A 27,234-nucleotide genomic window follows, 5' to 3' on the forward strand; every position below is an offset into this window, starting at 1 on the left:
GTCCGCCAATCAGTATTGTAGCTCCGCCCTAACCGAACCGTACCATTTTCTATGGCCCCACATCTGAAGCAGGACCCAGAATGGTGCGGTATGGTTCGGTTGTATGGGCCACTTTCATAATGGAAACTCTCAGAATAGCGTACCGTACCGAACCAACCCGAACCAACCCGCTCAGTGGAAACGAGGCATAAATGTGATCTAATACTGCCAATACTGGCGATGGAGGGGGGAATGTCTAAACTAGACACGTGCAATTCGTTTAGATACGGCATTCGTTATTACGTATAAATTCGTATTCATTACGTTCACTAATAGCCAAATTTTGAAAGAAAATTCCATTACCTATAATTTAATAGTTAGTAATAGTTATTAGTTATTTCAGATTTTCGTGTTTTTGAATAATTGTATTCTCGTTTTTTTTTTTTTTTGGAGTTCCAAATTTCAAGCTTTTCGAATTTCTGCATTTTTCTGAATATTTGGAAATTCAAAAATAAGAACGAAAATCCAATTATTAAAAAACTCGAAAATTCGAAACTCTGAAATAACGAACTTAGTAATAACTTTACTATTACTAACTATTAAATTATAGGTATTGGAATTTTCTTTCAAAATTTGGCTATTAGTGAACATTATGGGGTAGATCCACAGAGCAAGTACGCCGGCGTATCTACTGATACGCCGGCGTACTTTCAAATTTCCCACGTCGTATCTTCAGTTTGAATCCTCAAACCAAGATACGACGGCATCTGGGTTTGATCCGACAGGCGTACGGCTTCGTACGCCTTTGGATCGTAGATGCAATACTTTGGCGTCCGCTGGGTGGAGTTTGCGTCGTTTTCCGCGTCGGGTATGCAAATTAGCTATTTCCGACGATCCACGGACATACGCGCGGCCGTCACATTCTCTTACGTCGTCTCTAGTTGGCTTTTTACGGCGTATAGTTAAAGCTGGTATTTTGCGGCGTATAGTTAGATTTGTCATGTTAAGTATGGCCGTCGTTCCCGCGTCGAAATTAGAATTTTTTCTTTTTTTGCACAACTCGTCCGTGAATCGGGATGGACGCAAGTCACGTCTAAGTTTCAAAAATGACGTCCTTGCGACGTCATTTCGTGCAATGCCAGGGCGGGAAATTTCAAAACGGAGCATGCGCAGTTCATTCTGCGCGGGGACGCGCTTCATTTAGATGAAACACGCCCCCTAATCGCCGATTTGAATTCCGCCGCCAGAAATAAACTACGCCGCCGTAACTTACGGCGCAAAATTTTTGAGGATTCGAAAGAACAACAGGTAAGGAACGGCGGCGTAGCGTATCTCTGATACACTGCGCCGATCCATTTCTATGTGGATCTACCCCTATGAATTTATCCGTAATAATGAAAGGAACGTAACAAATTAATGATGAGATATAATAATAATAAAAACATATTATTTATTATTATTTCGTTCTGTTCCATTTGTTTAGATGCAGCATTTTTGTTTTTTTAGGATAATTTTGTAACTTCAGATAAATTTGTATTCGTTACGTTCACGAACGGCAACATTTGAAAGGAAATTCCAATACCCATAATTTAATAGTTACCGTATTTATCGCGGTATACCGCGCACCCCTAAAGTTGCCCCGAATCCTGTGGAAAAAAAGTTTTTTTTGTACTTACAGTTTTGGTGTCTTGCGCGGCATTCATCGGCGGCCTCGTCGGGTCCAGCGTTCGTCTGCGGCTTCGGGTGTCCTCTTCGTCGGGTCCGGCGTCCTTCTGCGGCTTCGGGTGTTCTCTTTGTCGGGTCCAGCGTCCGTCTGCGGCTTCGGGTGTCCTCTTCGTCGGGTCCGGCGTCCTTCCCGCTCGTTTCCCGCGCCAAGTTTGAATACTGCGCCGACATATATAGAGCGCAGTACACTCGTGTATTGTCGGCAATGCTCGGCAACTCTCGCGCTGACGTCCAGGACGTGAGCGCGGAAGGAGCCGAGACTGCCCGACTATACCCGAGTATACTACGCTCGGTATATGTCGGCGCAGTATTCAAAACTCGGCGCTGGAAAGCGGGTATCGGTCTATACCGCTCACCCACGATTTTGCCCTGGGCAAAAAAGTGCGCGGTATACGCCGATAAATACGGTATTTGTTATTATTTAGATATATTCTTCGTCACATTCGGCTACCCATCACATTTGTAAAAGTGTTGGAAAGCATATGGCGGCGGCGCGCATGCGCACTCCAGCGGGTAGCCATATGTGACGAAAACACTGGCTAAGTGGCATCAGCTGACAGCAGGCTTTAGCCCGCTGTCAGCTGTGTCAGCTGAAAATCAGTTACAGGAGTGCAGAACAAACTGCACTCTTGTGATCCGAGACGTATGGCCAAAAAAGCATTAAATATTCTTCTCCTTTAAATGAAACTAAAAGTTTGTTTGGGCTTTTTATCACCAGTATTTTCTTTGATCATCTTGTGCGCACTCTGTCGCATAACGTTCATATTTTTCTCCACACGCCTTTGTAAAGAAATTATTGTAATTCCCTTTCCTCCTGCATATTTATGATCCGCTATATAAACATCCGGGACGACTCCAGTTCTTATGATTAATGGACTCTGAAGATGTATGTAGTTAAACTAATGCACAGATAAAGAAACATAACTGCTCTGCAATGCTTTACAGTTCAGCGCATGAGTGCACTTCTCCCAGTCAGTAAGAATTATTCTCTGCAGGCGTTGATGCTTAGTAATTAGCTGTTTTGTGAAATGCCTCTTAATCAGTTTTATTGGGTTTTTTCGTATGAAAATTGAATACAAGATTTAAGGTCTATGAAGTCTTTTTGGCTTGTCTAACGGGCAGCACCAAAAAAAAACAAAAATAACCCATAAAGATCACACTTGTACATTTTATCTCAATTACAGAGACATTGCAGCAAAGGACAGTGAGACATATCGATCGGTCTGTATCCCAGAGGAGCTAACAATCTAATGCTTACAGTCATAGGTGTGTGCAGCCTATTGCATTAGGGCAGGCATGTCCAAAGTCCGGCCCGGGGGGGGCCAATTGCGGCCCCCGTTCCAGTTTAATGTGGCCCCCCTGGTAATTTGGATATATACTGGGGCAGATCCACAAAGAGAGTATGCCAGCGTATCTACTAATACGCCGGCGTGCTTTCAAATTTCCCGCGTCATATCTTTGTTTTGAATCCTCAAAACAAGATACGACGGCATCTGGGTTAGATCCGACAAGATACGACGGCATCTGGGTTAGATCCTTCTGATCTTAGTTGCAATTCTTCCGTGCCCGCTGGGTGGCGTTCCCGTCGTTTTCCGCGTCGAGTATGCAAATTAGCTATTTTCCGACGATCCACGAACGTACGAGCGGCGGTCGCATTCTTCTACGTCGGCTTTTTTCGGCGTATAGTTAAAGCTGCTATTTGGTGGCGTACGCAATGTTAAGTATGGCCGTCGTTCCCGCGTATAATTTAAAAAAAAATATTTGTTTGCGTAAGTCGTCCGTGAATCGGGCTGGACGTAATTTACGTCCACGTCAAAAAAATTACGTCCTTGCGACGTCATTTAGCTCCATGCACGGCGGGAAATTTAGGAACGGAGCATGCGCGGTTCGTTCGGCACAGGGACGCGCTTTATTTAAATGAAACACGCTCCCTACTCGCCGATTTGAATTACGTGCTGTTATGCCGCGAGAGATAGACTAGGCCGCCGTAACTTACGGCGCAAATTCTTTCTGGATTCGAACCTAAGAAAAGTAAGTTACAGCGGCGTAGCGTATCTCACATACGCTGCGCCGGGGCAGATCTTTGTGGATCTGCCCCACTCTATTTATCGGTGCTGCCTCGGAGGGGACAGGGAGGGGGCGGGGAATGAGTGCTGTCAAATTACATACAGGAGAATCTCCTGTTTACTCTGCGGCATCTGTAATTGGAAGTCTTGTCTCCTGGGCTGCCATTGGACAACTCCTCTGTCTATCATAGGAGGCGGGACATTGTATTAAAGAGGCTGCTGTGTAAAAAGGAGATTCTCCTGTATGTAATCTGTTGGTGCTCGTCCCGCCTCCCCTCCGAGGCTGCAGATGGGCATCGATCAGGCTGCATTCATGGCAGTGGAGAGGCTGCATTCATGGCAATGACCCTTATTTTGCTTCACAGTTCTTTATTTACATTTTTTTCCTGAAACTTCCCTCCTAACGTTAAGGTACTTGTTCTACGCCAATAAATACTATGGGCCAGATTCACAGAAGAAATACGCCGGAGTATCTACTGATACTCCGGCGTATTTTAAAATTTGCCGCGTCGTATCTTAATTTGTGATTCACAAACAAGATACGACGGTATTTGGCTAAGATCCGACAGGCTTACGGCTTTGTACGCCTTCGGATCTTAGGCTGCAATACTTCGGCCGCCGCTGGGTGGAGTTCGCGTCGTTTTCCAGCGTCGGGTATGCAAATTGGCTTTTGAGGCGATCCACGAAGGTACTCGCGTGCGTTACGTCGTCGCAAGTAGTTTTTTCCCGTCGCAAAGTTAAGCCTGCTTTTTCATGGCTTAACTTTAGAGCAGCCATGTTAAAGTATGGCCGTCGTTCCCGTGTCGAATTTCAAATTTTTTTTTTTTTTGCGTAAGACGTCCGGGAATACGAAAGTACGTTACGCGCGTCGCCGTTCAAAAAAATGACGTCACTTCGCGCAAAGCACGGCGGGAATTTCAAAACGGAGCAGTACATCCGGCGCGGGAGCGCGCCTAATTTAAATGGTACACGCCCCATTTGAATTAGGCGGGCTTGCGCCGGACGGCTTTACGTTACACCGCCATAAGTTTACACGCAAGTGCTTGGTGAATCAGGCACTTGCGCTGAAAACTTGCGGCGGTGTAATGTAAAGACGATACGTTACGCCGCCGGATTTGTACCTGAATCTGGCCCGGTATATCCAAATAATACGCCTGAGCTCATCTCTTCACCACACACAGCCACAAAGGCAAGAGAATTCTTGTTGGGCCGTGTATTAGTTGCTCGGGCAAACACACTTAGACCAAATTTTAATGGTTCAAAGAATGTCAGCAAAATGTTCGGCCCTTACGCATGTTCACTTCATAAAATCTGGCCCTCTTTGAAAAAAGTTTGGCCACCCCTGCATTAGGGTGTGCACCCCAAAGTAGGGTGACCAGACATCCCTGGTTTCCGGGGACAGCCCCCGGATTGAGGACACTGTCCCCGGACCAAGTCTGTCCCCAGTTTTGTCCCCGGATTGGATTTGAACAGGGGCTGGGGCAATTTCAAAGACCGTGCAGAATAAAAATAAAAATCTGAATTGCACACCCCCGCTCTGCCGCTCCTACTAGCTTAGGGGGGTGTATTATTTTCCATTATCTGTGCCCCTTTCTGATGATCATGTGCTGGTCGGAGCGGAGGGAGTTTTTCTTCAGTTTCGGGCGCATGTTCTTCTGCCCTGGCTCAAGTCCTGGCCAGCCGCCTGCCTGCCTATCTCCTTGCCTCCCCTGGTAGAGTGATCTTCCTCCTCTCCCCTCCCAGTAGTAGCCGAGGCCCAGAGAGTAAGACTTTGACAGGCTGTGAGGCGGGCGGCGGGCAGAGAGTCGCTGATTGCTGCCATTACTAGTAAAAAAAAACAAATATGTCCCTGGATTTTCTTTGAAAGCCCAAACACACACTACCGATCGCTCGTGGTGTTCATTTAGAAAGGGAAGGGACTGGTAAATTACATATATACCGGCCCCTTCCCCACTCCTAAAACATCCCAGCAACAACAGCTGATAGGAGAGGAGGGAAGCTGGCAGCGCTGTGGGGGGAAAGATGGGAGCCAGGGCAGTAGGGGGAATCTGTGCTGCACAGATTAAGGTGTGCCTGGGCACACCTGGCACACCCTGTGTGCACGCCTATGCTTACAGTCATACTGTCAAATGGGTGTCATTCACACCATGTCACATTTCTAGGCTTTGATGTGCACTACTGCTATGCTATGCTTGAATCTATCCATTAACCATATAGGGGGTGGTGTGTATAGAGGGGGCAGTGCCCGTGTGCCCTTAATGGTCGGACCGCCCCTGGTTTGCATTTAAAATTCCAGCATTTTTGGATTGTGGTAGCATACACACACACACACACACACACACAAACGCATACAAACTCCATGTAGACAATGGAGTAGGAACTGAGCTCAGTGACTCAGCACAAGTGTTAAGTCCTGTACCTTTCATCACGTTAAGGCAGTCATAGGGATGAAAAATGGTTGCTGTGGATATCCACACTTCTGTGCATTTCTATTCTCCTTATTAAGCAAACAGCAAAGTGCAGCAACTCCTATCATACAGTCAGAATGAATTTTTCATTGGTCTGACTGCACTAAACTGCTGAAAGGTACAGCGCGCTGCATATCATTACTCTGGGCGCTGTAAACGCAGAAGGCAGTTCATCAGCTTATAATCAAATCGAAGCGCATGTGGGAGAGAGGGCCGTTCATTACAACTGCAAACTCGCAGCATCCCCTCAGCCGTCAGTTGTGCCAGGTAACAAAAGTCAACTGGTATAAAGTGCACCTGTCGGCAGTTTTAAAGGATAAAGTGCACTTAGAAAATGCACTTATGCTTTTTGTTTCCTTACCCTGACCTAACCTAACCCACTCTCCCCCTTAAAGGAGTTGTAAAGGAAAACATTTTTTCACCTAAATGCAATCTATGCATTTAGGTGAAAAAACATCTGCCGCCCCCTCCGAGCCCCCGTTTTACTTACCTGACCCCTCGAAAGTCCTGCGCTCGGTCCCGAGATCCTCTTCGCCGCTCAGCCTGGCCGCTGATTGGCTAGAGCGGATGGATTGAGAGCATGGATGGATTGGCTGGCACTGTTGTCAATCACATCCAGTGACGCGGCGCGTCGAGGGGTGGGGCCGAGTGATACAGTGAGCGGCTATGGCCACTCGCTGTATCATGGTAGCACGCCCGCAAGGACTCACCGCCATGCAAGCTCTCTCGCATGAATGTGGTGAGTTCTTGCAGGGAGGACCAGAGACATCCGCCGAGGGACCCCAGAAGATGCGGATCGGGGCCACTCTGTGCAAAAGTAACTGTACAGTGGAGGGAAGTATGACATGTTTGTTATTTTAATTTTTATTTCGGACGGCCGACATCGCGGGCGCGCTGTACAGGTAAGTGTGCTTCTTAAAAATCCGCAGCTACAGTGTTTGTGGCTGCTGACTTTGAATTTTTTTTTTCTCCAGCTGGACCTCCTCTTTAACCCTCTGGGCCCTTTAATAAAAAGAAAAAAAGAACATAAATAAAAAATATATAGATATAGATATAGATTTTATATATATATATATATATAAGGAAATTACAAAAAAAGGGGTTGCCATCCGGGACCTCTGGGCCCTTTAATAAAAAATAAATAAAATAAAAAATAAACATTTTTTAAAAAAAAGGGGGGGGTTGCCATCCAGGGCCCTGGGGACCTCTGGGCCCTTTAATAATAAAAAAATATATAAAAAAAATAAACATTTATAAAAAAAGGGGGTTTGCCACATGGGGCCCTGGGGACCTCTGAGCCCTTTAATAAATAATAAAATATATATATATATATATATTATAATTTGTTTTTTATTTGTTTATTTAAAAAAAGGGGGGGTTGTCATCCGGGGCCCCTGGGGACCTCCGGACCCCTAAAAAAAAAAAAAATTAGCCCTTTAATAAAAAAAAATATATATATATTTTTTTTATAAAAAATAAATAAAAAGGGGGGTTGCCATCTGGGGCCCTGGGGACCTCCGGGCCCCTTACAGGTGTACTGCCTGTACCCCCCTGATGGCGGCCCTGCGTAGAATGTATGAAGGTGAAAAAACACGAGGGTTTACAACCCCTTTAAGGAACTAAAAGTCCCAATAACTGCTTGACAGCGGGCCGCGAATATCAGTTCCTTGGCTAGTTGCGTAGATGAGAACGTATCTCTCTGAGGATATAAGGAATGATCCCATTTACATGCAAACTCTCAGCGTTCATTAATGATCCGGTATAGGAAAGATTAACAAGCCCCGGTGCTGATGTATTGGAAATCGTTATCTATCATCCGAGTAGCTTTTTGTTGGATGAAAAATAAATACCGTCCCATCCCTTTGCATTTCGGGGGCCGGGCGGCGCGCTGTGAATTATGATGCGTTTAGCGGTTTCCTCTGAGATCCCGGAGCCTGGGGGCTTGTTTCCCCAAACTGGCCATCATATGCGGGAATCCACCGCCGCCTCCGAGCGCCCCATCCCCTCGTTTATCATCCTTCCCTGCAGAGGAGATGGTGAATTAATTAGACATCTATTATCAGTGCGGCATCAATCTCCCCTTCCATTCTTCCTGCTCTGTCTTCCAGTCCCTGCGGAAGGATAAGTTCTGTTATTTTCAGTGATTTATTGCCTCTGCTTCCCGTGACTTCTGCCCAGGGGCATTATGGGACATTGTCTGGCATCGCAATGTGCGGACATATATGCAAACCTGCCGTCCTGTACCCAAATATTAACCAGAAACCTGACCTGAGAGACGTTTGTGGTCTTTTCTTGCTTAAAGTTGTAATAAACACTCAACCTTTTTTTAGTTTGCACATCAAGCGCAATAAAATCTACATTCACCAACAAATTACAGTGGAACCTCGGATAAGGAGCATAATTCGTTCCAGGAGAATGCTCGTAATCCAAAGTACTCGCATATCAAAGCGAGTTTCCCCATTGAAGTCAATAGAAACGAAAATAATTTGTTCCGCATTGACTTCAATGGCATGCAATACAGCATGTGGCCAGAGGTGGAGCGGCGCCGGAGAGCCTCGAAGACGCACCGAAGGGCCAGAGGACAGCTCGGCTGACCTTGGAAAGGCTCGGGAACAAAGTATTTCCAATCATTTCCAAATGGCGCCAGTGCCCCCCTCCACCTCAGGCCAAAAGCAGTACTGCACACCGCTTTGGCTGGAATCCTGCTCATTTTGCGAGACAACACTCGCAAACCGAGTTAGTTTTTTTTTAAATACAGTGCTCGTATTGCGAAACGCTCGTTAACCGCGTTACTTGCAATCCGAGGTTCCACTGTGTATGGTAAAATTCTTACCCCAAGCACTTACAGTTTACAACTTTCAATGCTGCTGGGACAAGGGGTGGGCAGGAGGGGAAGCTGCCCTGGGCAATGTGGTATTGTGAGGTGAGGGGCGGCACCATGAGGTTATTGGGGGAGGGGATTTGTGTTGGGAGGAGGAATTTGGGGGGTGGCAGGGGGTAAGAATTGTTCTTGCCCCCCTACCATCCGACCACAGTTGGTTCCCCGTCCGGCTAAACCACTACTTCTGGTTGGACTACAAGCCAGCAATCCCAACCCCATGCTGCTCTCCCACTCCTGGAAAGGCTCTCAGGGAGCCTAGCAGCCAAATATCCCCGGAATAGGCCTCAGTCTTCCGGCCTAGCAGCCTGGGGCAGCACAACACACGTCCAGCCAGACAGCCATCCAGGTGGCACCGAACCCCGATCGCCTGACTCCACCCAAATAAATAAGCTCTCCCAGCAGGCCAAGGGACCAAAGAAAATCTCTGCCCATTGGCTGAGACAACCTTTCCATTCATGTCTGAGCTTGCAAAGCCCCTGTCTTATCTAATGTCACTAGCATAGTGCTACCCAGTGACAGAAGAGAAACGGTGCAACAAGTCCAGATTTAGAGAGGAATCAATTGATCTCCTAACAATTGGCCAAGGCAACTATCGCCTGGCAACTAAATTTCATAGCAACCTTGCCTAAACATCAGGGTGTTGCATGTAAATTTAAATGAAAGAAAGAAGCTGGTGGCACACCTGGAACCCACCACATGTAAAGTTTTAGAGCCCATTAACAATTTGAAGCTCCTTTGACGCTCCACCAGAAGGTCTCCCAACACTAGGATTCCCATTCTATTCAATGATGTCCCTTCACACCTGAGCATAGAGCTTGTAACTTGTCATTCAAAAATGTAGGTGTGCTTATTTTTGGGCAGAGTAGTGCATTTTGGGCACAATAGACTGCAATGGGAGTGCCTAGAAATATATTTTTTTGCATGCCTAGTAACTCGTTTTCAATTGACTAAAAATAAAAATAAATCGCTCATGTCCAAAGAGGCTCTTCTGTGTGAGGGTGAGATTGGGGCCATGTTGTTCTGGAAAAGCAATCTAAAGCCCCAACGCTGACGCGTGTCACCTAGAACTGGGCTCAGGGCTGTCTTAATGAGAGGGCACACCTGGGCACTGCCCAGGGGCCCCAGCTGCATGAAGGACCCCTGTTTTTTCCCCAAAGCAGCTGGTCCTTGAGCCCACCCTGCCTCGAAATTGGGGGCCCCATGATGGCACTGAGAGTGATGGATACACAGGGGAGGCAGTCTGCCTCCTACCTACTTGATGTCTGTTTACCTGCACTGTCATCATTGTAGGGGCCCCAGAGCATTACTTTACCCAGGGGCCCATGATGCTATTAAGACCGCCCTGACTGGGCTTAATAGCAGGTCTCTATGGTTAGGCCCAGGTTTTGGTGAAATGCATCGGCAGGTCCTCCCAGGTAGGACTTTATGTTGCTTGTCCGAAACAATAAATCTTGCATTACATTTTTTTTTTTGTACTGATAGTATGGGGAAAGAATGAGCCCATGCTTGGATATTGCATCTGGTCAGCCAAGCAGGGCTGTTTTAATGAGGGCACACCTGGGTACTGTCCGGGGGCCCCTGCACTTTCCCCAAAGCAGCTGGTCCTTGAGCCCAGGCTGCCGCGAAATTGGGGGCCCCCATGATGGCACTGAGAGTGATGGATACACAGGGGAGGCAGTCTACCTCCTACCTACTTGATGTCTGTTTACCTGCACTGTCAGCATTGTAGGGGCCCCAGAGCATTACTTTGCCCAGGGGCCCATGATGCTATTATGACGGCCCTGCAGCCAAGGGAGTGGCCCAGCATGAAGGGATTGTGAGTGATCTCTATGATTAAGCACTGTGTTGGGTTAAACGAGTCCGGAACAATAAAACTTTACATGCATTGGATCTTTGGGTGTGTCACCGGATTCCTTCTTTTGGATCTACTGATAGTTGGGGACGAGTTGGAGCTTCAGCTTGGATATAACACCAGGTCAGCCAGGGCAGTGACCCAGCATGGAGGGCTTGCAAGCAGCAAATAACTTTTTATTTGAATTTCTTATATGGACCAGTGACAGCAATAGAATAGCTATACTGTGCAGTGACATTGTGTAATTATTAAAGATGTACAGAAACTTTTATTTTAACCTTTTTTTTATTTTTTTTATTTCCTCTTTTCAGCTAGCAGAAAACCGGGAGAACCTCTAATAATCTCTGACATTAAGAAGGGCAGTGTAGCACACAGGTGGGTATTACAAGCGACGCGAGAGATTGATCGATTTTTCTAGGCAGTGAAGCGGCACTAAACCTAAGCTGTGATATATTGTATGAGACCGTTGTATAGGATCACAGTCCGAATAATAAACTCCTTGTCTTCGAAGGAACCCTATAAATCAGGGGTGCCCAACCTTTTGAAGAGCAAGGGCCATCAAAGCGACTTGGTAACCGGTCGCAGGCCAAAATAAGTGTAATGGACAGATGACAGGTCTGTGTCTACACTGCATATGTAGAATGCATATGGACACAGCCCACGCTACTCTATGAGCCCTCCAATTTAATCTGATGGAAGGGGATTGATCCCCTTCTGTTTTTTGTTTTTTTAGCGTATCTGATTGAAGGTAAGCAGGGGTAAATGGAATTTTTTTTTTCAATCCATGTGTCTGGCACCCTGCATGTAGATTAGGGTCCGGGTGCATGGATTAGGGGAGTGGCCCCTGCACCCTGTATGGAGTGGCTGCCACTGGTAGTGGCCCCTTACATTAGAGGCGTGTGTAGTGGCCCCCCTTACATTAGAGGCGTGTGTAGTGGCCCCCCTTACATTGGAGGCGAGTGTAGTGGCCCCCCTTACATTGGAGGCGAGTGTAGTGGCCCCCCTTACATTGGAGGCGAGTGTAGTGGCCCCCCTTACATTGGAGGCAAGTGTAGTGGCCCCCCTTACATTGGAGGCGAGTGTAGTGGCCCCCCTTACATTGGAGGCGAGTGTAGTGGCCCCCCTTACATTGGAGGCAAGTGTAGTGCCCCCCTTACATTGGAGGCGAGTGTAGTGACCCCCCTTACATTGGAGGCGAGTGTAGTGCCCCCCCTTACATTGGAGGCGAGTGTAGTGGCCCCCCTTACATTGGAGGCGAGTGTAGTGGCCCCCCTTACATTGGAGGCGAGTATAGTGGCCCCCCTTACATTGGAGGCGAGTATAGTGGCCCCCCTTACATTTGGGAACGGGTGCAGTGCTCAGTTACAATGGTGGTCAGTGGTAGATGGGCCCTCTTACATTGATGGTCAGGAGGAACAAGCCTCATTATACTGGTGACTGGTGGGAATATGCTCCTTACAGATAGCTGAAAGGATCATTGGAGTTAATGGTAATTTATCTGAGAGGCAGAAATTGCCATGAGCATCTAGCAACCTCTAAAGCGGAGAAAGGCAACATCGGCTCTCCAGCTTTGGTGAAACTACAAATCCCATCATCCCTCTGCCTCTGGGAGTCGTGCTTACAGCTGTTGGTCTCTATTAGGTAGATTCACATACCTGGCCGCAACTTTAAGGCGGCGTAGCTTAAGGCATTTAAGCTACGGCGCCGTAAGTTAGCGAGGCAAGTACATGATTCACAATGTACTTGCCTGCTAAGTTACGGCGGCGTAGCCTAAAGCGGGCGGGCGTAAGGGCGCCTAATTCAAATTGGTCTAAGGGAGCGTGTTTTATGTTAATGGAGCTTGACCTGACGTTTTTGACGTTTTTTTTTCAACTGCGCATGCGCCGGGCGCCTACATTTCCCAGTGTGCATTGCGGCTAAGTACGCCGCACGGGCCTATTGATTTCGACGTGGACGTAAACTACGTAAATCCCTATTCACGGACGACTTACGCAAACAACGTAAAAATTTCGAATTTCGACGCGGAAACGGCGGCCATACTTTAACATTGGCTACGCCACCTAGGGCCCAGCTTTAACTTTAGGCGGCCTATCTCTTACGTAAACGGCGTAAATGTACTACAGCGGCCGGGCGTACGTTCGTGAATAGGCGTATCTAGTGATTTGCATATTCTACGCCAACCGCAATGGAAGCGCCACCTAGCGGCCAGCAGAAATATTGCAACCTAAGATAGGACGGGACAAGCCGTCGTATCTTAGATATGTTTAAGCGTATCTCTGTTTGAGAATACACTTAAACATAGGTCGGCGCAGATTCTGAGTTAGGTCGGCGTATATACTGATACGCCGGCCTAACTCTCTCTGAATCTAGCTATATATTCCTTGTGGGTCTTGTTCCACACCAGCTGGAGTGCTGAGGTTGCCTATCCCCGCTCTTAAGAAACCCTGGGGGACCAAGTGACCCTAGTTGAGCCAGGCTGATTTCAAGTAGCACCACTCCAATATAAAACATTCCCCTGACCACCCTGGACATGTGCATACAGTATTAACAAAGTAAAAATCAATTGCATGCAATGTAACGCCACTGTTGAATTGGTGAAATTTTGGGGTCATTTATCTAATGCAGAGATTTGTCCTCTCCCTGTGCAGAACTGGCACCTTAGAGCCTGGTGACAAGCTATTGGCCATTGACAACATCCGTCTTGACAACTGCTCAATGGAGGACGCTGTACAGATCCTGCGGCAGTGCGAGGAGCTGGTCAAACTGAAGATTCGCAAGGATGAGGACAACTCTGGTATGAAACTTTGTGCTTAAAGTTGTCTACGGTGTACAGCCTGCCGTGTTCCGCAAGGAGCCATTATGGTCCCTGATATAAATATTAATCATATCCATCTTTTTGAGAATTTCAATCAGAAAATATATCTTTTGTTTTGTTTGATTTTAACTACATTGGTGCATTTTGGCAGGACAGCTTTTTCAAGTATCTGTATAATACCACTGGGGACCAGAGAGTGCTGTATGCTTCCTCCCAGCCAATAGAGAGCTCTTTGTGATCTCATCCAAACATCAGAGTGCTGTGTGTCACTGCCCAGCCATCAGAGTGCTGTGTGTTGTCCCGCTCAGCAATCGGAGTGCACTGTGTGATCCCATCCAACCAACAGAGGGCGCTTTCTGATCCTCGTAGGCATCATAGAGTGCTGGGTAATGCCACCCAGCCATCAGAAAGTGCTAAGTGATTCTGCTTGGCTACCATATAGTGCTGCCTGATCATTTCCAGCCATCAGAGAGTGTTAGGTGAGGTTTAGGGAGTTTGCATAATCCTGGCCAGCTGTTGGAAAGTGCTGTGAGGTTATGCTCTCTATAATATATTGGATTGGAGAACAGAGATATATTTACCTTCACACACCCCCCCCCCCCACACACACACACAAGACCAGTCCCTATGTAAACCCCCCGCAGTCTAGTGGTCTTGTATGGTGGACTGTTCCTGACGTTATCAAGCCCATAGACCTGCTCTTGACATGAGGACGTCGGGAACAGCCCATCGCTGGATCATGGGGGAGCCCCATTTGCCTGTGGAGTTGGAGGAACGGGTGATGAAGTAATTGCTACAATAAATAAACTATTCCGAAAGGTGGTTAAGGATTCCCTCTATTTATTGAATATATGTTCTAATTTGTCTATTCCTATAATTAGCTAGATACTTATAAGCACAATTATATAAGGTTATCTGAAAGTAAACACACTGCTTAGTAAAACAGTGTGTCATTTATTTCCCAAGAAAATAGGAATATGCTAACATCAAACACTAACATAAAGTATAACAGAACATCAGAAATACTTATCACAATGCTTTCCTTGAGATATTGTTTTGTCAGCTGGGCTCAGGATGGCAAAAAGAACCAGAGCCATGAGGCTCATGGAAGCAGGCCAAAAGGGACGATTTTCTCTTCTGTGTATATTTTTTATACATTCATTCACACCCACTCATAACCACCCCCACCTGCCTCCTGTCCTATAAGATATTGCCAAGAGGTAGTCCTTTTAATATTTCTGTCTGTCCTGCTGTATTGGCCTCTAGGGACAGTATTGTCCATGTTTCATGTCTATATGCCCTGGGCCGTCTTCAGTGTTGGCTAGCCCATGTTCTCTTTGAAGCCTGTAATCGCGCATATCACACCAGGGGGGGCAGGAGCCAAGCTCTTGTTCTACAAAGCTCTGAAGTGCAATTTGTTACATTACGGGCCCATCTGCCTGTATCAACCAGGAAGTGAAATTCCAGAAATATGATATTAAACCATGTTGCCTTCCAACAGGTGAGCGTACAGCTTTCTCCTCTAACCTGGACAAAATGAGCAGTGGACTGTGCCCGGTGTTGGGCTTTAAAATGAGACCGGAAATAATGGAAACCATTAAGCTACCGGAAGCAAAAAAAAAAGAAAAAGGCTTTGCGTGAGTTAAGTCATCCAAGTCTTGGCTCATTTAGGGCTTTAAACTTCCCTACCTTTTGCAACTTCTGGAACAGCTGCACTTGCAGAGTGCACAGTCTATTTGCCTTTAGCAAATCAACCCCAAAGTGTTCAGTTAACCGTGGATCAGGCTAACATGATGGCTGTGGCCACTGAGAACCAGTGTACAGGTCTTCCCTGTATGGTCATGTCCATTGCCTTTTCTCCAGCCATGTATTAATTTAATAACTATGCTTTTGTTTTTCAGATGAGCAGGAGACAACGGGTGCCATTATATACACAGTAGAGCTTAAGAGATACGGAGGACCTCTGGGAATTACAATCTCAGGGACTGAAGAGCCATTTGATCCCATTGTCATTTCTGGTCTCACCAAAAGAGGGCTGGCGGAGAGGTGGGTCACACATGGGGATATCTGCCTACAGTCAAAATTTGAAAATCTTAAAGTAGATGTAAAATCAATATGGATGACATTTTAGTTGCTAAAGTAAAGGTCTATATAGTAGGTTCAGGACCGCCGTCCTCCTGCTGGGGACCCCGAGTCTAAAGTGATAACTAAAGATTTATATAGAGGAATCAGGACCTCCTTCCTCCTTCTGGGGATCCCTCAGAAGATCTATACAAAACGAGGTACAATCTGATATCGACCACCGAATACCCAGTTTCCCAGAAAATAAGCCCTGCCCCCAAAATAAGACCTAGCCCTAGTTAAAGTCATTGTAAAAACATGTTATCCGTTTTCTAAAAAGATTATATGATGTGCAGTGTGTCTTCTATGGTAACTCTATTGTGGAAAATACCTGATTTACAGTGCCGCTGGGCGCTCACGTGTCCTGTTCTCATCCTTGCTGACGTCAGCGGCCCTTCCCTTGGCAGTGCTCGGAGCGGGGAAGAAGAGATCCGGCCGGTCACGTGAGGGCCCAGCGACACTGTAAATAAGGTATTTTCCACAATAAAGTTACAAAAGGAGACACACTGCACATTATATAATCCTTTTTACAAAACGAATTACTTCATTTTACAATGAATTTACCAAGGTTTATTTTTGTGATTACAAAATGTCATGACTCCTGAGCTGAGAGGAGGAGAGAAGACAGGAACTTTTTTTAAAACATTTTGTTTTATTCCAGGTTTTTTAGAACATAGAGAGGGGTAAATGACAGCACAAGCACTGTGCTGGCTATCATGCTTTATAAAAGATCAAGAAAGAAATATATATATATATATATATATATATATATATCTTTATTTTTTATTTATTTTTTATTTTTATTTTTTTAAGATTGTCATGATGACATGACTGTATTGGAATAAATGTAGATTATTGTACATACCTTAAATAAATAAGACATCCCCTCAAAATAAGCCCTAGTGTGTTTTTTTGTAACCAAAATTAATATAAGGCCCGGTCTTATTTTCGGGGACTCACAGTATCAGACTTTATATTCTCAATATAGGAGACCACATATGTTTCTACAACGCAATAAATGTATTATTCCTGAATTTAATTTGTTTTTATATTAAAAGCATAGGCAACAGTTGCCTCCAAAATATCCACAAGGTAGTGTTGCATTTGCTCTAGTTAGGGTGCTGGAGGGTGCTGGTGGGCGACAAACCAACATAGTGCAAACTAGGACCGGATCAGCATTTACTGGAAACGAGAGAGTAGCAGTTAGGGCAACACATGCAAAAATGGACCAAAAAAACGCAGGATCGAGCACACGTGCCCAAGCGCACACACACACACACCTAAGGTGCGCGTGCCTGGGCGCGTGCACAGGACACGGCGGTTAGAAGCCCAAACCCAACCCTCCAAAAAAAAGGCATCAGGGTGGATGGATACCCACCCAAAAACAGATGCCCATGGACCAGAACGGCCCACGCATGCCGGGATTGCACCAATGGGGCACCCAGCCCCAACCGACCAGAAGAGCAGTGATTATTGGTAGCTGGCAATATTAACATGAAGGATCTGACATGCTGGTTTTACCCAAGTCATACAACAATTGAGTTGGGTACAATCAGCCTGCCCATAGATGAACTGGCCGAGTTTCGAACCATCTTTGGCCAGCTTTAGCCTGTTCTGTACAATTGCCCCTCTATGCTTATAATACGACCAAGCAGTCAACCTCACAAGGTAGGTTTGAATCTGACTGATGGCTGAGAGATACTACTTTTTATATGCTTGTGGTGGGTGTGTTTGTGGAATCCCTTCCTGCATTACAAAAGTATGCAAAAGGGGTTCTCAGATCAGCAGATTACCAGCAAGGGTTGACTGTGTTCCCTTTGCGATTTTATGTTCCATTTTCATTAGTGTACCTGTAAGGGGAACACATTTGCCTGGGTGTTAATGTCAATCCAAAGGTTTCAATCATTTCAGATAAAGCTAGTGGCCAGGAACAAGTATGGAAACAAGGGTGAAAAAGTGATCTGGTTAAGAGAGACTTGGTGCCTCCAATCCTATCCTTTAGCCTCCTAAAACACTGTGACCACTCCCGTTGTTTTTCAGGACTGGAGCCATCCATATTGGGGACCGCATTCTAGCCATTAACAATGTCAGTCTGAAAGGAAAGCCACTGAGTGAGGCCATCCACTTGCTGCAGATGGCGGGAGAGACGGTGACGCTCAAGATAAAGAAGCAGGCAGAGAGTAAGTGAACAATTTCTGTACCGCTGCCACAAGGGTGGCATTCCTTTATAGCAAATTCTGCCTCATTATGCTTGCCTGGGTACTGCAACTATTTTATGTGCAGAAGCAATGTATTCAGCACAGTGGCCTATCTGTGCTAAAATAATTATTGGTGGGTGGCAGCCATTTTATTCACACTGTGCTCTAGCTGTACCATTGGCTCTTTCCAATGACCTTCCTCATTCTGGGGTCATCACATAGACACTTTTAATAAATTAAGCATGTCCTGGAACCATACGGTTCAAAGGTATTTACAATCTTTGTTTTACAAGTAAACATTTAATACATGACAAGGGATTCCCAGGGCTCTATGGGTTTTATTTCTAAAGCGATAGTACAGAAGTAGCTGCCTGCCTGTTGGCTTGATTTGCTTCATTGACATGCTCAACAGAGCCATCATTTATGAAGTAAGGTACTACTCTAACCTTGAAATGGCATTAACCTTTTGGCCTGCCTAGACTGGGGATGATTGTCCTTTATGTTCTAGTACAGTGGTCTCCAAACTGTGGCCCAGGGGCTGGATTCGGCCCTTTGCTTGTCTTTATCAGGCCCTTGGGGCACATTTCTCCCACTGACGCCAAAGATGGGGGCACTACTTCTACCAATGACACCAACAATGGGGGCACTATTCCTCCAACTGATGCCAACAATCAGGTGCTATTCCTCCCACTGATGCCAACAATCAGGTGCTATTCCTCCCACTGATGCCAACAATCGGACACTATTCCTCCCCAAAAAAAACAATGATGGGGTATAGCTTACTTCCATTGATGATAGGGCATTATCTACTCCCATCAGCCACAGTCCAGCCACCTTTAAAGCCTGAAGGACAGTAAACTGGCCCTTTGTTTAGAAAGTTTGGAGACCCCTGTTCTAGTAGTCTGGATTTACTCAGGTTTTTTTTCGTGTCACATTGCAGGGCCTCAATCACAAAAGCTCTCTGATGGAATGAACGAAGGAAGCGACCCAGAAGATGACCTAACTGACTCCCAGAAGACTAGCAAGCTATCCGAAATCTACTCCACTACAATCCCCAGTGTGGACAGCGCCCTCGAGTCGTGGGATGGCTCTGGCATTGAGACAGGATATAGCAGTCAGGGTAAGCTACATCCAAGTTGTTCAACGTTTCAAAAGCATGGTCTTTTCTGTTGAGGCAGTCGGGAAGAATAAAAAGATTTGTTTGGCACCTTTTAGTGTCTTCTATTAACACATACACTGTCTTTCTATTTATTCATCCAGGGAACTTCATACATCAGGCTGTTGGTCTCTCTCTGCACCCACACGAGTGGAGAGCCAGTCGGCAGAAGATGAACACGCCACCGGTAGAGCACAGGAAAAGCTATCCCTTCCTGGATGGAAGCTTCAATGAAGAGGAATGGGAAAAGCCAGCCCGGTATGTGTCCACATGCTATGCAGAAGGATATTTTAGTATGAGGCAGTGCCATGTCAGGGCTTGAGGGCACGTAATTAATTTGCAAGTTGGGCAAATATAGCCTAAAGAGGCCTTTGCAGCCTGAAGATGGTAGTTTGCCACTGTTTAATACTGTAATTGTCTGATGAAATTATAGTATTGAAAAATAATATATAATTTTAAAACAACATAATAGTGCAGTGCTTTGCGCGAAATTACGACGCGCCGACGTTTTGTGAATCGCGACGTGAAAAAAAGACTTGCGCCGGGGAAAAAAAAAATAAAAAAAAAATTCAAAAGCGACGTGGGAAAGACGGGTATACTTTTACATGGTGGAGTAATTTTCCACTTTGTAAAAGGTGCCCTATCTTTGTGACGGCAAACGAACACTTGCGGCGACAGAACGACGGGAAAAAGTTTTGTGGATCGCCGTAACTGCTAATTTGCATACCCGACGCTGGTTTACGACGCAAACTCCCCCCAGCGGCGGCCGCGGTACTGCATCCTAAGATCCGACAGTGTAAAACTATTACATCTGTCGGATCTTCTGGCTATCTATGCGTAACTGATTCTATGAATCATTTGCATAGATAGAAACGGGGATACAACGGCGTATCAGCAGATACGCCGTCGTATCCCTTTTGTGAATCTAGCCCACAGATTTTAACTTGTAAACACCAAATGTCAGAAATAGGCTTAGTCATGAAAGGGATAATATTTATTTGGTTTGCACTATTTGTAGCAATTATTGATTTTAACTATTCAAGCGCTGCACTGTTACGTTGTTTTATTTTAGATAATAGGTTGGTCAATCACCTTTTTGTGCTAGCGGCTTAATTTTTCTTTAACGCTCGCTTGCACTGTTTACGACGGATTGAATATAACATTTTTATTTACTTTTTTTTTTTTTGTTCTCTCGTCAGCCTACAATGTAAAAGACCTCAGGGTTTTTAAAGTGTACTAAATAAAAAATATCTTAAAAAATAAAAATAAAAAAATGTTGTCAAATTTATGCAGTTCTAGTCCAGTTTAGACGCGGCAACATTTTGTCCCGTGCGTCTCTCTGGGCATGAACAGTTTGCAAAGGAGTCATGTAATTTTGTTGTAAAGGTTTGAATGACCCACCCCCACCACACTCACCTGTTGTACATTAGTGTATGACGTGTATATATTCTCCTTTCATCACTTTCTCAACTCGTCTGTCTCCTCTTTGTGCTTCTCTTTCTCTCTTTCCCCAGGTGTTCTGTGTCTCAGCTCTGAACGTTTCCCATCATCTCTCCTGTGTACTAACAACTCACGGAGCTTCTGTGCTTCCTCACCCCCTTCTCCCCCCCCCCCCCCCAAATTTCCCCCATGTAGTCATTCATTTTCTTTTTCTTTCCCCGTCGCCACCTGCATGTCCTCATCCCCAGGCTTGCCTTCACTGTATCCAACATGCTTCCTAACCGCTACCCATTGGTGAATGCATTGACGTGTCATGGATGGTGAGCGTGTCCCTCTCGAGGTGACCGTGGTCCTATACGTTTGTATAAGAAGATGCCCTGAGCGTTTAAGACTTGGAGTGTGGTCAGAAGATGCTCCTAGAGGGGGACTCATCATGTTTGGTTCAACAGATATCCCAGCCAACCCAATGGCCTGGAGACTGAGCACGACGATAGCTTCTGGCGAGTCTTCGGAGAAGCTTTGGAGGATCTGGAGACCTGTGGACAATCCGAGCTCTTGAGGGAGATTGAGGTAACAAATGTCCACTAAATTTTATATTTTACAGGGGTTTCCAATTGCTCCAGCTTTCCACAGCCATAAGGAGTGGGTCCTGCTCTCATTTTTAGACTGTACATCTGTTGGAGGAGAAAAGGGACCAACGGCATACATACAGAGGGCTTCTACTCTACACCCCCCAGGCCCTTTCACAATTTCCTGCACAAGCTTGCTCTTCCAGGCAAACGTCTCCACTAAGGCCCTGTACACACGACCGAACATGTCTGCTGAAACTGGCCCGCGGACCAGTTTCAGCAGACATGTTCGGTCGTGTGTACGGCCGACCGGACAGGTTTCCAGCGGACATTTGTCCAGTCGACCGTCTTCCAGCGGACAAATGTTTCTTAGCATGCTAAGAAACATGTCCGCTGGAAGCCTGTCCGTCGGACATGTTCGGTCGTCTGTACAGACTCACCGTACATGTCCGCTCGGCCACCATCCCTCGCATGCTTCGAAGTGATTCAACGCATGCGTGGAAGCATTGACCTTCCAGGGTCGCACACGTCGCTGCATAATCATCGCGGCGACGGCGCGGCCACGTCACCGCGTATCGTGTACGCGCGGATTTCTGTCTGATGGTGTGTACAACCATCAGACAGAAATCTCTGGGCGGACATGTCCGCTGAAAACGGTCCGGCGGACCGATTTCAGCGGACGGTCCGTCCGTGTGTACGAGGCCTCAGACATTATTAGGTGCTCTCTTTTCTCATGTAAAGTGTACCTGGGTGCAGCTACCTACCTTGCCTCTTCTTGGTGCTGCAATCTACCACTTGTTATCTATCATGTTTACACACAGCTCTCCCCGTTCTTCAGCTCTGGGGACCGATCGCGGGACTCCAGTGGCGATCGGGTCACGGAGCTTCGGACCGGGTCGCGGGTGCGCACCCGCGACCCACGGCTGGGCACTTAGAGGACGTACCTGTACGTGCTTGTGCCCAGCCGTGCCATTCTGCCGACGTATATGTGCAGGAGGCGGTCCTTAAGTGGTTAAGTTATTACTAAAACCAGTAATAATTTCAACCCAATAGAGCAGGGGTTTCAAACTGGCGGCCCCACAAGTCCCATCATGACTCTGCCTGTGGGAGTCATACTTGTAACCGTCAGGCCCCGTACACACGACCGAGTTTCTCGGCAGAATTCAGCCAGAAACTCGATGGGAGCCATATTCTGCCGAGGAAACCGGTCATGTGTACACTTTTGGCCGAGGAAACCGACGAGGAACTCGTCGAGCCAAATAGAGAACATGTTCTCTTTTTCCTCGTTAGTCAATGGGGAAACTTGGCTCGCCGAGATCCTCGGCGGCTTCACAAGGAACTCGACGAGTAAAACGATGTGTTTTGCTCGTCGAGTTTCTCGGACGTGTGTACGGGGCCTTAGCCTTGCAATGCCTCATGGGACTTGTAGTTTTGCAACAGCTGAAGGGGCAGTTTGAGATCCCCGGCAATAGAGGGTATGGTGGATGCCAAAATATCGGATATACAATATTGGACATAGTATTTGCATACAAGGCAGATTGTTGCTTCCATAGTAAGCGTGTTAAGGCCGTTAAGCAGCCTTGAGCTTGTCTTTTACATCAACATTTTAGTTGATGTTGTTTCTCTTGTTCCTTTATTGCAGGCATCCATCATGACGGGCAGTGTACAAAGCTTGGGCTTGGATGGCACTAAACTGCTACATGAAAACTCCAATAAGAGTAGCCGCTTCCTGCATCGGAAATCGCACCACTCTAGAAACAGCCCCAAGAAAGACGGCAAGCTCAGCCAAGACCCGAAAATCCTGAGGGACGAGGACCAAGATGTGTACTCCAGTGCTGAGCTGCTCAAGGTGAGGGCGCCACGTGGTGTATGCAGAAATGAAACTGACACTGCAAAGGGCTTCTTTGCCAATCTATGCTTTGGATCAGTTTTGCATCACTTTTGTTGCTTTTGTGTGCCCATTGTTTTTGATCGGTATTTGGAGCAATTCAAGAACTACAGTGGAACCTTGGTTTACGAGTAATGCGGTTAACAAGCGTTTGGAATAACAATTAACTTATTTTTTTTTTGACAATATGTGATCAGTTATGACACCAGCCATTTGATGGTTTGACCAGGGCCGATCCTAGGGTCACAGGCGCCTGGGTGCAGAAATATTTCTGGCGCCCCCACATGGGCGTGGTAATTTTACCAACTCCTCCTCTTTACAAATGTTTCTATGGCAACGACTCAACCACAGAGATGCTCCTCCACAAAGTCTTCATTACCCCGGGATCCTTACATGATCTCTTAACAATAAACAAAATACACAAAGAGAAGCAGAGTACCGTATTTATTGGGGTATAGCGCGCTCCCGCGTATAGCGCGCACCCCTAAAATTGGGCAGAAATTCCTGTGGAAAAAAGGATTTTGTACTTACAGTGTTGGTGTCTTGCGCGGCGTCCATCGGCGGCCTCGTCGGGTCCGGCGTCCGTCTGCGGCTTCGGGTGTCCTCTTCGTCGTGTCCGGCGTCCTTCTGCGGCGTCCTCCTCGCTCGTTTCCCGCGCCGAATTTGAATACTGCGCCGGCATATACCGAGCGCAGTACACTCGGGGAGGCTCGGCTACTGTCGCGCTCACGTTCTGTACGTCCAGGACGTGAGCGCGGAAGGAGCCGAGACTGCCCGACTATACACGAGTGTACTGCGCTCGGTATATGTCGTCGCAGTATTCAAACTCGGCGCGGGAAAGCGGGTATCGGCGTATATCGCGCACCCACGATTTTGCCCTGATTTTCAGGGCAAAAAATTGTGCGGTATACGCCGATAAATACGGTACTTTTTTGGGACCTGGAGGGGGGGCCTCTCTGATTGACACAGAGAGGGCTTCTGTTAGAGAGTCTGTTAGAAAGACCCCCAGACATACTACAGACATGATTAAGGAGACGGTCAGAGACTTCAGACGTAGTACAGGAGATGGTCAGAGACACATCAGTTCTGGACGGACACAACCCTATGCTCCGAACAGTAGTTCTAAATGGACACAATCAAGGAGGGAGGGGAGAACTCTGCCACTAGGGTGTCCCCACCTCTGCAGGCGCCTGGGTGCAAAGCACCCTGCCTAGGATCGGCCCTGGGTTTGACAGTTTGGTTATGGACACAAGCAAATGTGATGGGCTTGGTTAACACTGCCATGACCTGAAAGTTGTGCGACTTACAGCTGCTCAGGGGCTCTGGGCTTCAGCAAAATGGCAGCCTCCAGCAAGAAGAAACAGGAGCAATGCTGGAGGCAATTTACAGGAAAACGCTAATTGTGGTAGCATAATTATTAATGTGGAATGTATGTTACTTGTTAAAGAACATCATTTTTTTTTTTTTTTCAAGTTGTTATGAGTAAAGTTCCGCTTTTAAATGCCAACAGTTCTCCCTCTCTCATGGCAGGTGACTGTTATGAAGGACTTGGAGACAGATGACTTTGGGTTCAGTGTCTCGGATGGTCTTCTAGAGAAAGGTGTGTACGTGAACATGATCCGACCCAATGGTCCGGCAGACAGGAGTGGTCTCCAGCCTTACGATCGGATCCTGCAGGTAACTACGATAAAAGGCATCATTCTTATTAGGTGGACATCTCAAAACGGTACACTATATTGTCGCACCCGCGATTGTAAATGGTGGTTCATTGAGAGCTACAAGCCGACAGCCACAAAGGCTGTTGACAGTCCACAGAGTTAAGGTTGAGGGGTATCTTAATATAGGGCGGTCTTACCCGGAAGGGTGATCAAATGCCTCTGAACATCCATCCTGGTCGCCCTTTCTCCTCCTCTGAACTCTGTGAATGAAGGACGTGGACGGGGGCAGACCCGCTTGGCCATGTTTTAAAAAAATGGTGACCGCAAGCGGGGGGAGAAGCTTCCCCACTCGCTGTCACAACAGAGAATCTGGTGGTACGGGGGCCAGTGCTAGAGTAACATGGAACATCTTGAATAAGAAAAGTGAACTTATCCTTTTAAGGCTCCTTCGCTACGGAGTCCGCCTGCTCAGCGGGAGATCAGTCCCTGAGCGGGGAGGGGCTTGTCGGGCGCCGCTGTCTCCTATGGGGAGATCGGATGAAAATGGACAGCATATCCGTTTATTATCAGATCTCACCCGATCCGATCCGCCGTGGACGGATAGGGAGGTATCCCCATACGTCTGTTCTGGCGGATCAGGTCGGATGTCAGCGGACATGTCTCCGCTGACATCTGACGCTCCATAGAGATGCATGGAGCGGCCGTTCAGGTCCCACATTCTGGTAGAGGGAAGGGGGTTTAAAAAAATAAAAAACTGCTGTTTATTTTACTGATCATTGTGACTTTTATGCAGGTAAACCACGTGCGCACGCGAGATTTTGACTGTTGCCTGGCCGTGCCTCTTTTGTCCGATGCTGGGGACAGACTGGATCTCGTCATCAGTCGGAGCCCTCCGTCGGGGAGCGCTCTGGAAGACGCCATCAAACGCCAAACTAGTGTGGAATCCAAAACGAGCACAAAAACCCTCTGAGATGATGTGACAAAAATGTGACCGCCTCCCCCCCCCCCCTTCCTCAATCTATTTGGCCAGCTCAAAGGTACTCCGGCCCCAAGGTTCCTCCCTCCCTGTTGACTTCCTGCACAGATATGCTATATATTCCATTCAGAGTCTTTAAAAACATTCAGCACTTATAATTTATATAAAAAAAAAGCTCTTTCACTCGTCACTTACCAATTCTTAGGGGCCACAACATTAGGGGGGGCTCTGTCCTTGGTTTTTAGAGATTCATCCCTTTCTCATGGTGCTATTCTGCTTTTTTGTTATTTTTTCCTGTTATTTTTTTTTTCAAACCTATATACCTCTCATTAATGATCAGTGCTCCCCTTAACTGTGTTTGAAGGAACAGCACCCCATTTTCCCAAGCCAGAAGGAGTCTCCCTGTGTGTCTGTGTATTGCTTGTGATACTATCTTTTTTTTTTTTTTTTATTAATATTTATTGTTCCACGTGAGGCTCGCATTTTGTAGTTTTTGTATCACTGACGCACTTTATACTCTTCTCTTAGCACCCTATGTAAAGTATTTTTATTCCCTGACCCCTTCAGAATAAGGGATCAACCTCCCCAGTAGAGGGCTCTCCAGATACGCCCAAGCTTCACAAAACCCTACAAATGCTAGCCCATCACCCTCGCTCCACGCCACCCCTACCACATAAGTCTTTAGTTACTGCTAGACACACCTGCATTACATTCACAGAATCCCAGACAAGCCTTCACAAAAATGGCTGCTCTTACGCACATCTTCCCCATGATGCACTGCCATCCGGGCCTACTATCCCTTTGACGATTGACTTGGCACTGTGATATCACGCGCACTTCCAGCACTCTACCATTGTTTTTCTTCTCTCTTTTCCATATACACCGAGCGATCACTGTTACCCGCACCTAACTGCCATTTCCTTTCTTTCCTATCAGAATTTTGTATTTGTGGGAATTCGGTTGCTGCTTTTTATTTATTTTGTGGTCACTTTTTTTCATATTACACTGCCAATATTGGTGAGCGATGACGCACTTTCTGACTGTTGAGCTGTTTTGGTGAAATAGACCTTCACGCCCATGTGGTTCCTGTAGTCCCAGAGATATGCAAGTAGCGGACCTCTAGCTGTTGTACAACTACAAGTCCCATGAGGCCATGGGCGTCCACTCCATAGGGCAAGGGGGGTCATTTGCCCCCCCTGGAATCGCCAGTGAGAGCCAGGAGCAGTGCTGAACTTTAAGCGGTGACTGCAGCGCTCCCCTCCGGCGCTCGTATCGTATGTCATGGCGCTGGGTCTGTGTGCAAGGTCCCGCCCCACCTAGTTCGGCTCGTCTTATAGTCTTTTAGTGTTCCACCTATCACACAAGCCGAAATGGGGGGGGGGCGGGACCTTGTGTAATTTAAAGGGGGCCAGTGATGCAGGGTGCTGTGTAATGTAAAGGGG

General features: G+C 46.7%; 1 protein-coding gene across 1 annotated transcript in view; it reads left to right on the forward strand.

Moving 5' to 3' along the window:
* The window catches only part of GRIP2 (glutamate receptor interacting protein 2), a 108,515-nt gene extending 81,560 nt beyond the window's left edge, over positions 1 to 26,955 (forward strand). The window contains exons 15-24 of the mRNA XM_040358877.1: positions 11,283 to 11,346; positions 13,620 to 13,765; positions 15,688 to 15,832; positions 17,948 to 18,087; positions 19,046 to 19,225; positions 19,366 to 19,519; positions 21,151 to 21,271; positions 22,913 to 23,119; positions 24,689 to 24,835; positions 25,610 to 26,955. Coding sequence (XP_040214811.1) covers positions 11,283 to 11,346; positions 13,620 to 13,765; positions 15,688 to 15,832; positions 17,948 to 18,087; positions 19,046 to 19,225; positions 19,366 to 19,519; positions 21,151 to 21,271; positions 22,913 to 23,119; positions 24,689 to 24,835; positions 25,610 to 25,786 — 1,481 coding nt within the window. The 3' untranslated portion in view covers positions 25,787 to 26,955. The remainder of the gene's footprint in view (positions 1 to 11,282; positions 11,347 to 13,619; positions 13,766 to 15,687; positions 15,833 to 17,947; positions 18,088 to 19,045; positions 19,226 to 19,365; positions 19,520 to 21,150; positions 21,272 to 22,912; positions 23,120 to 24,688; positions 24,836 to 25,609) is intronic.
* Positions 26,956 to 27,234: the final 279 nt, after the last annotated feature.

This window comes from Rana temporaria, chromosome 7 (genome assembly GCF_905171775.1).
Source record: "Rana temporaria chromosome 7, aRanTem1.1, whole genome shotgun sequence".
NCBI classification, from domain to species: Eukaryota; Metazoa; Chordata; class Amphibia; order Anura; family Ranidae; genus Rana; species Rana temporaria.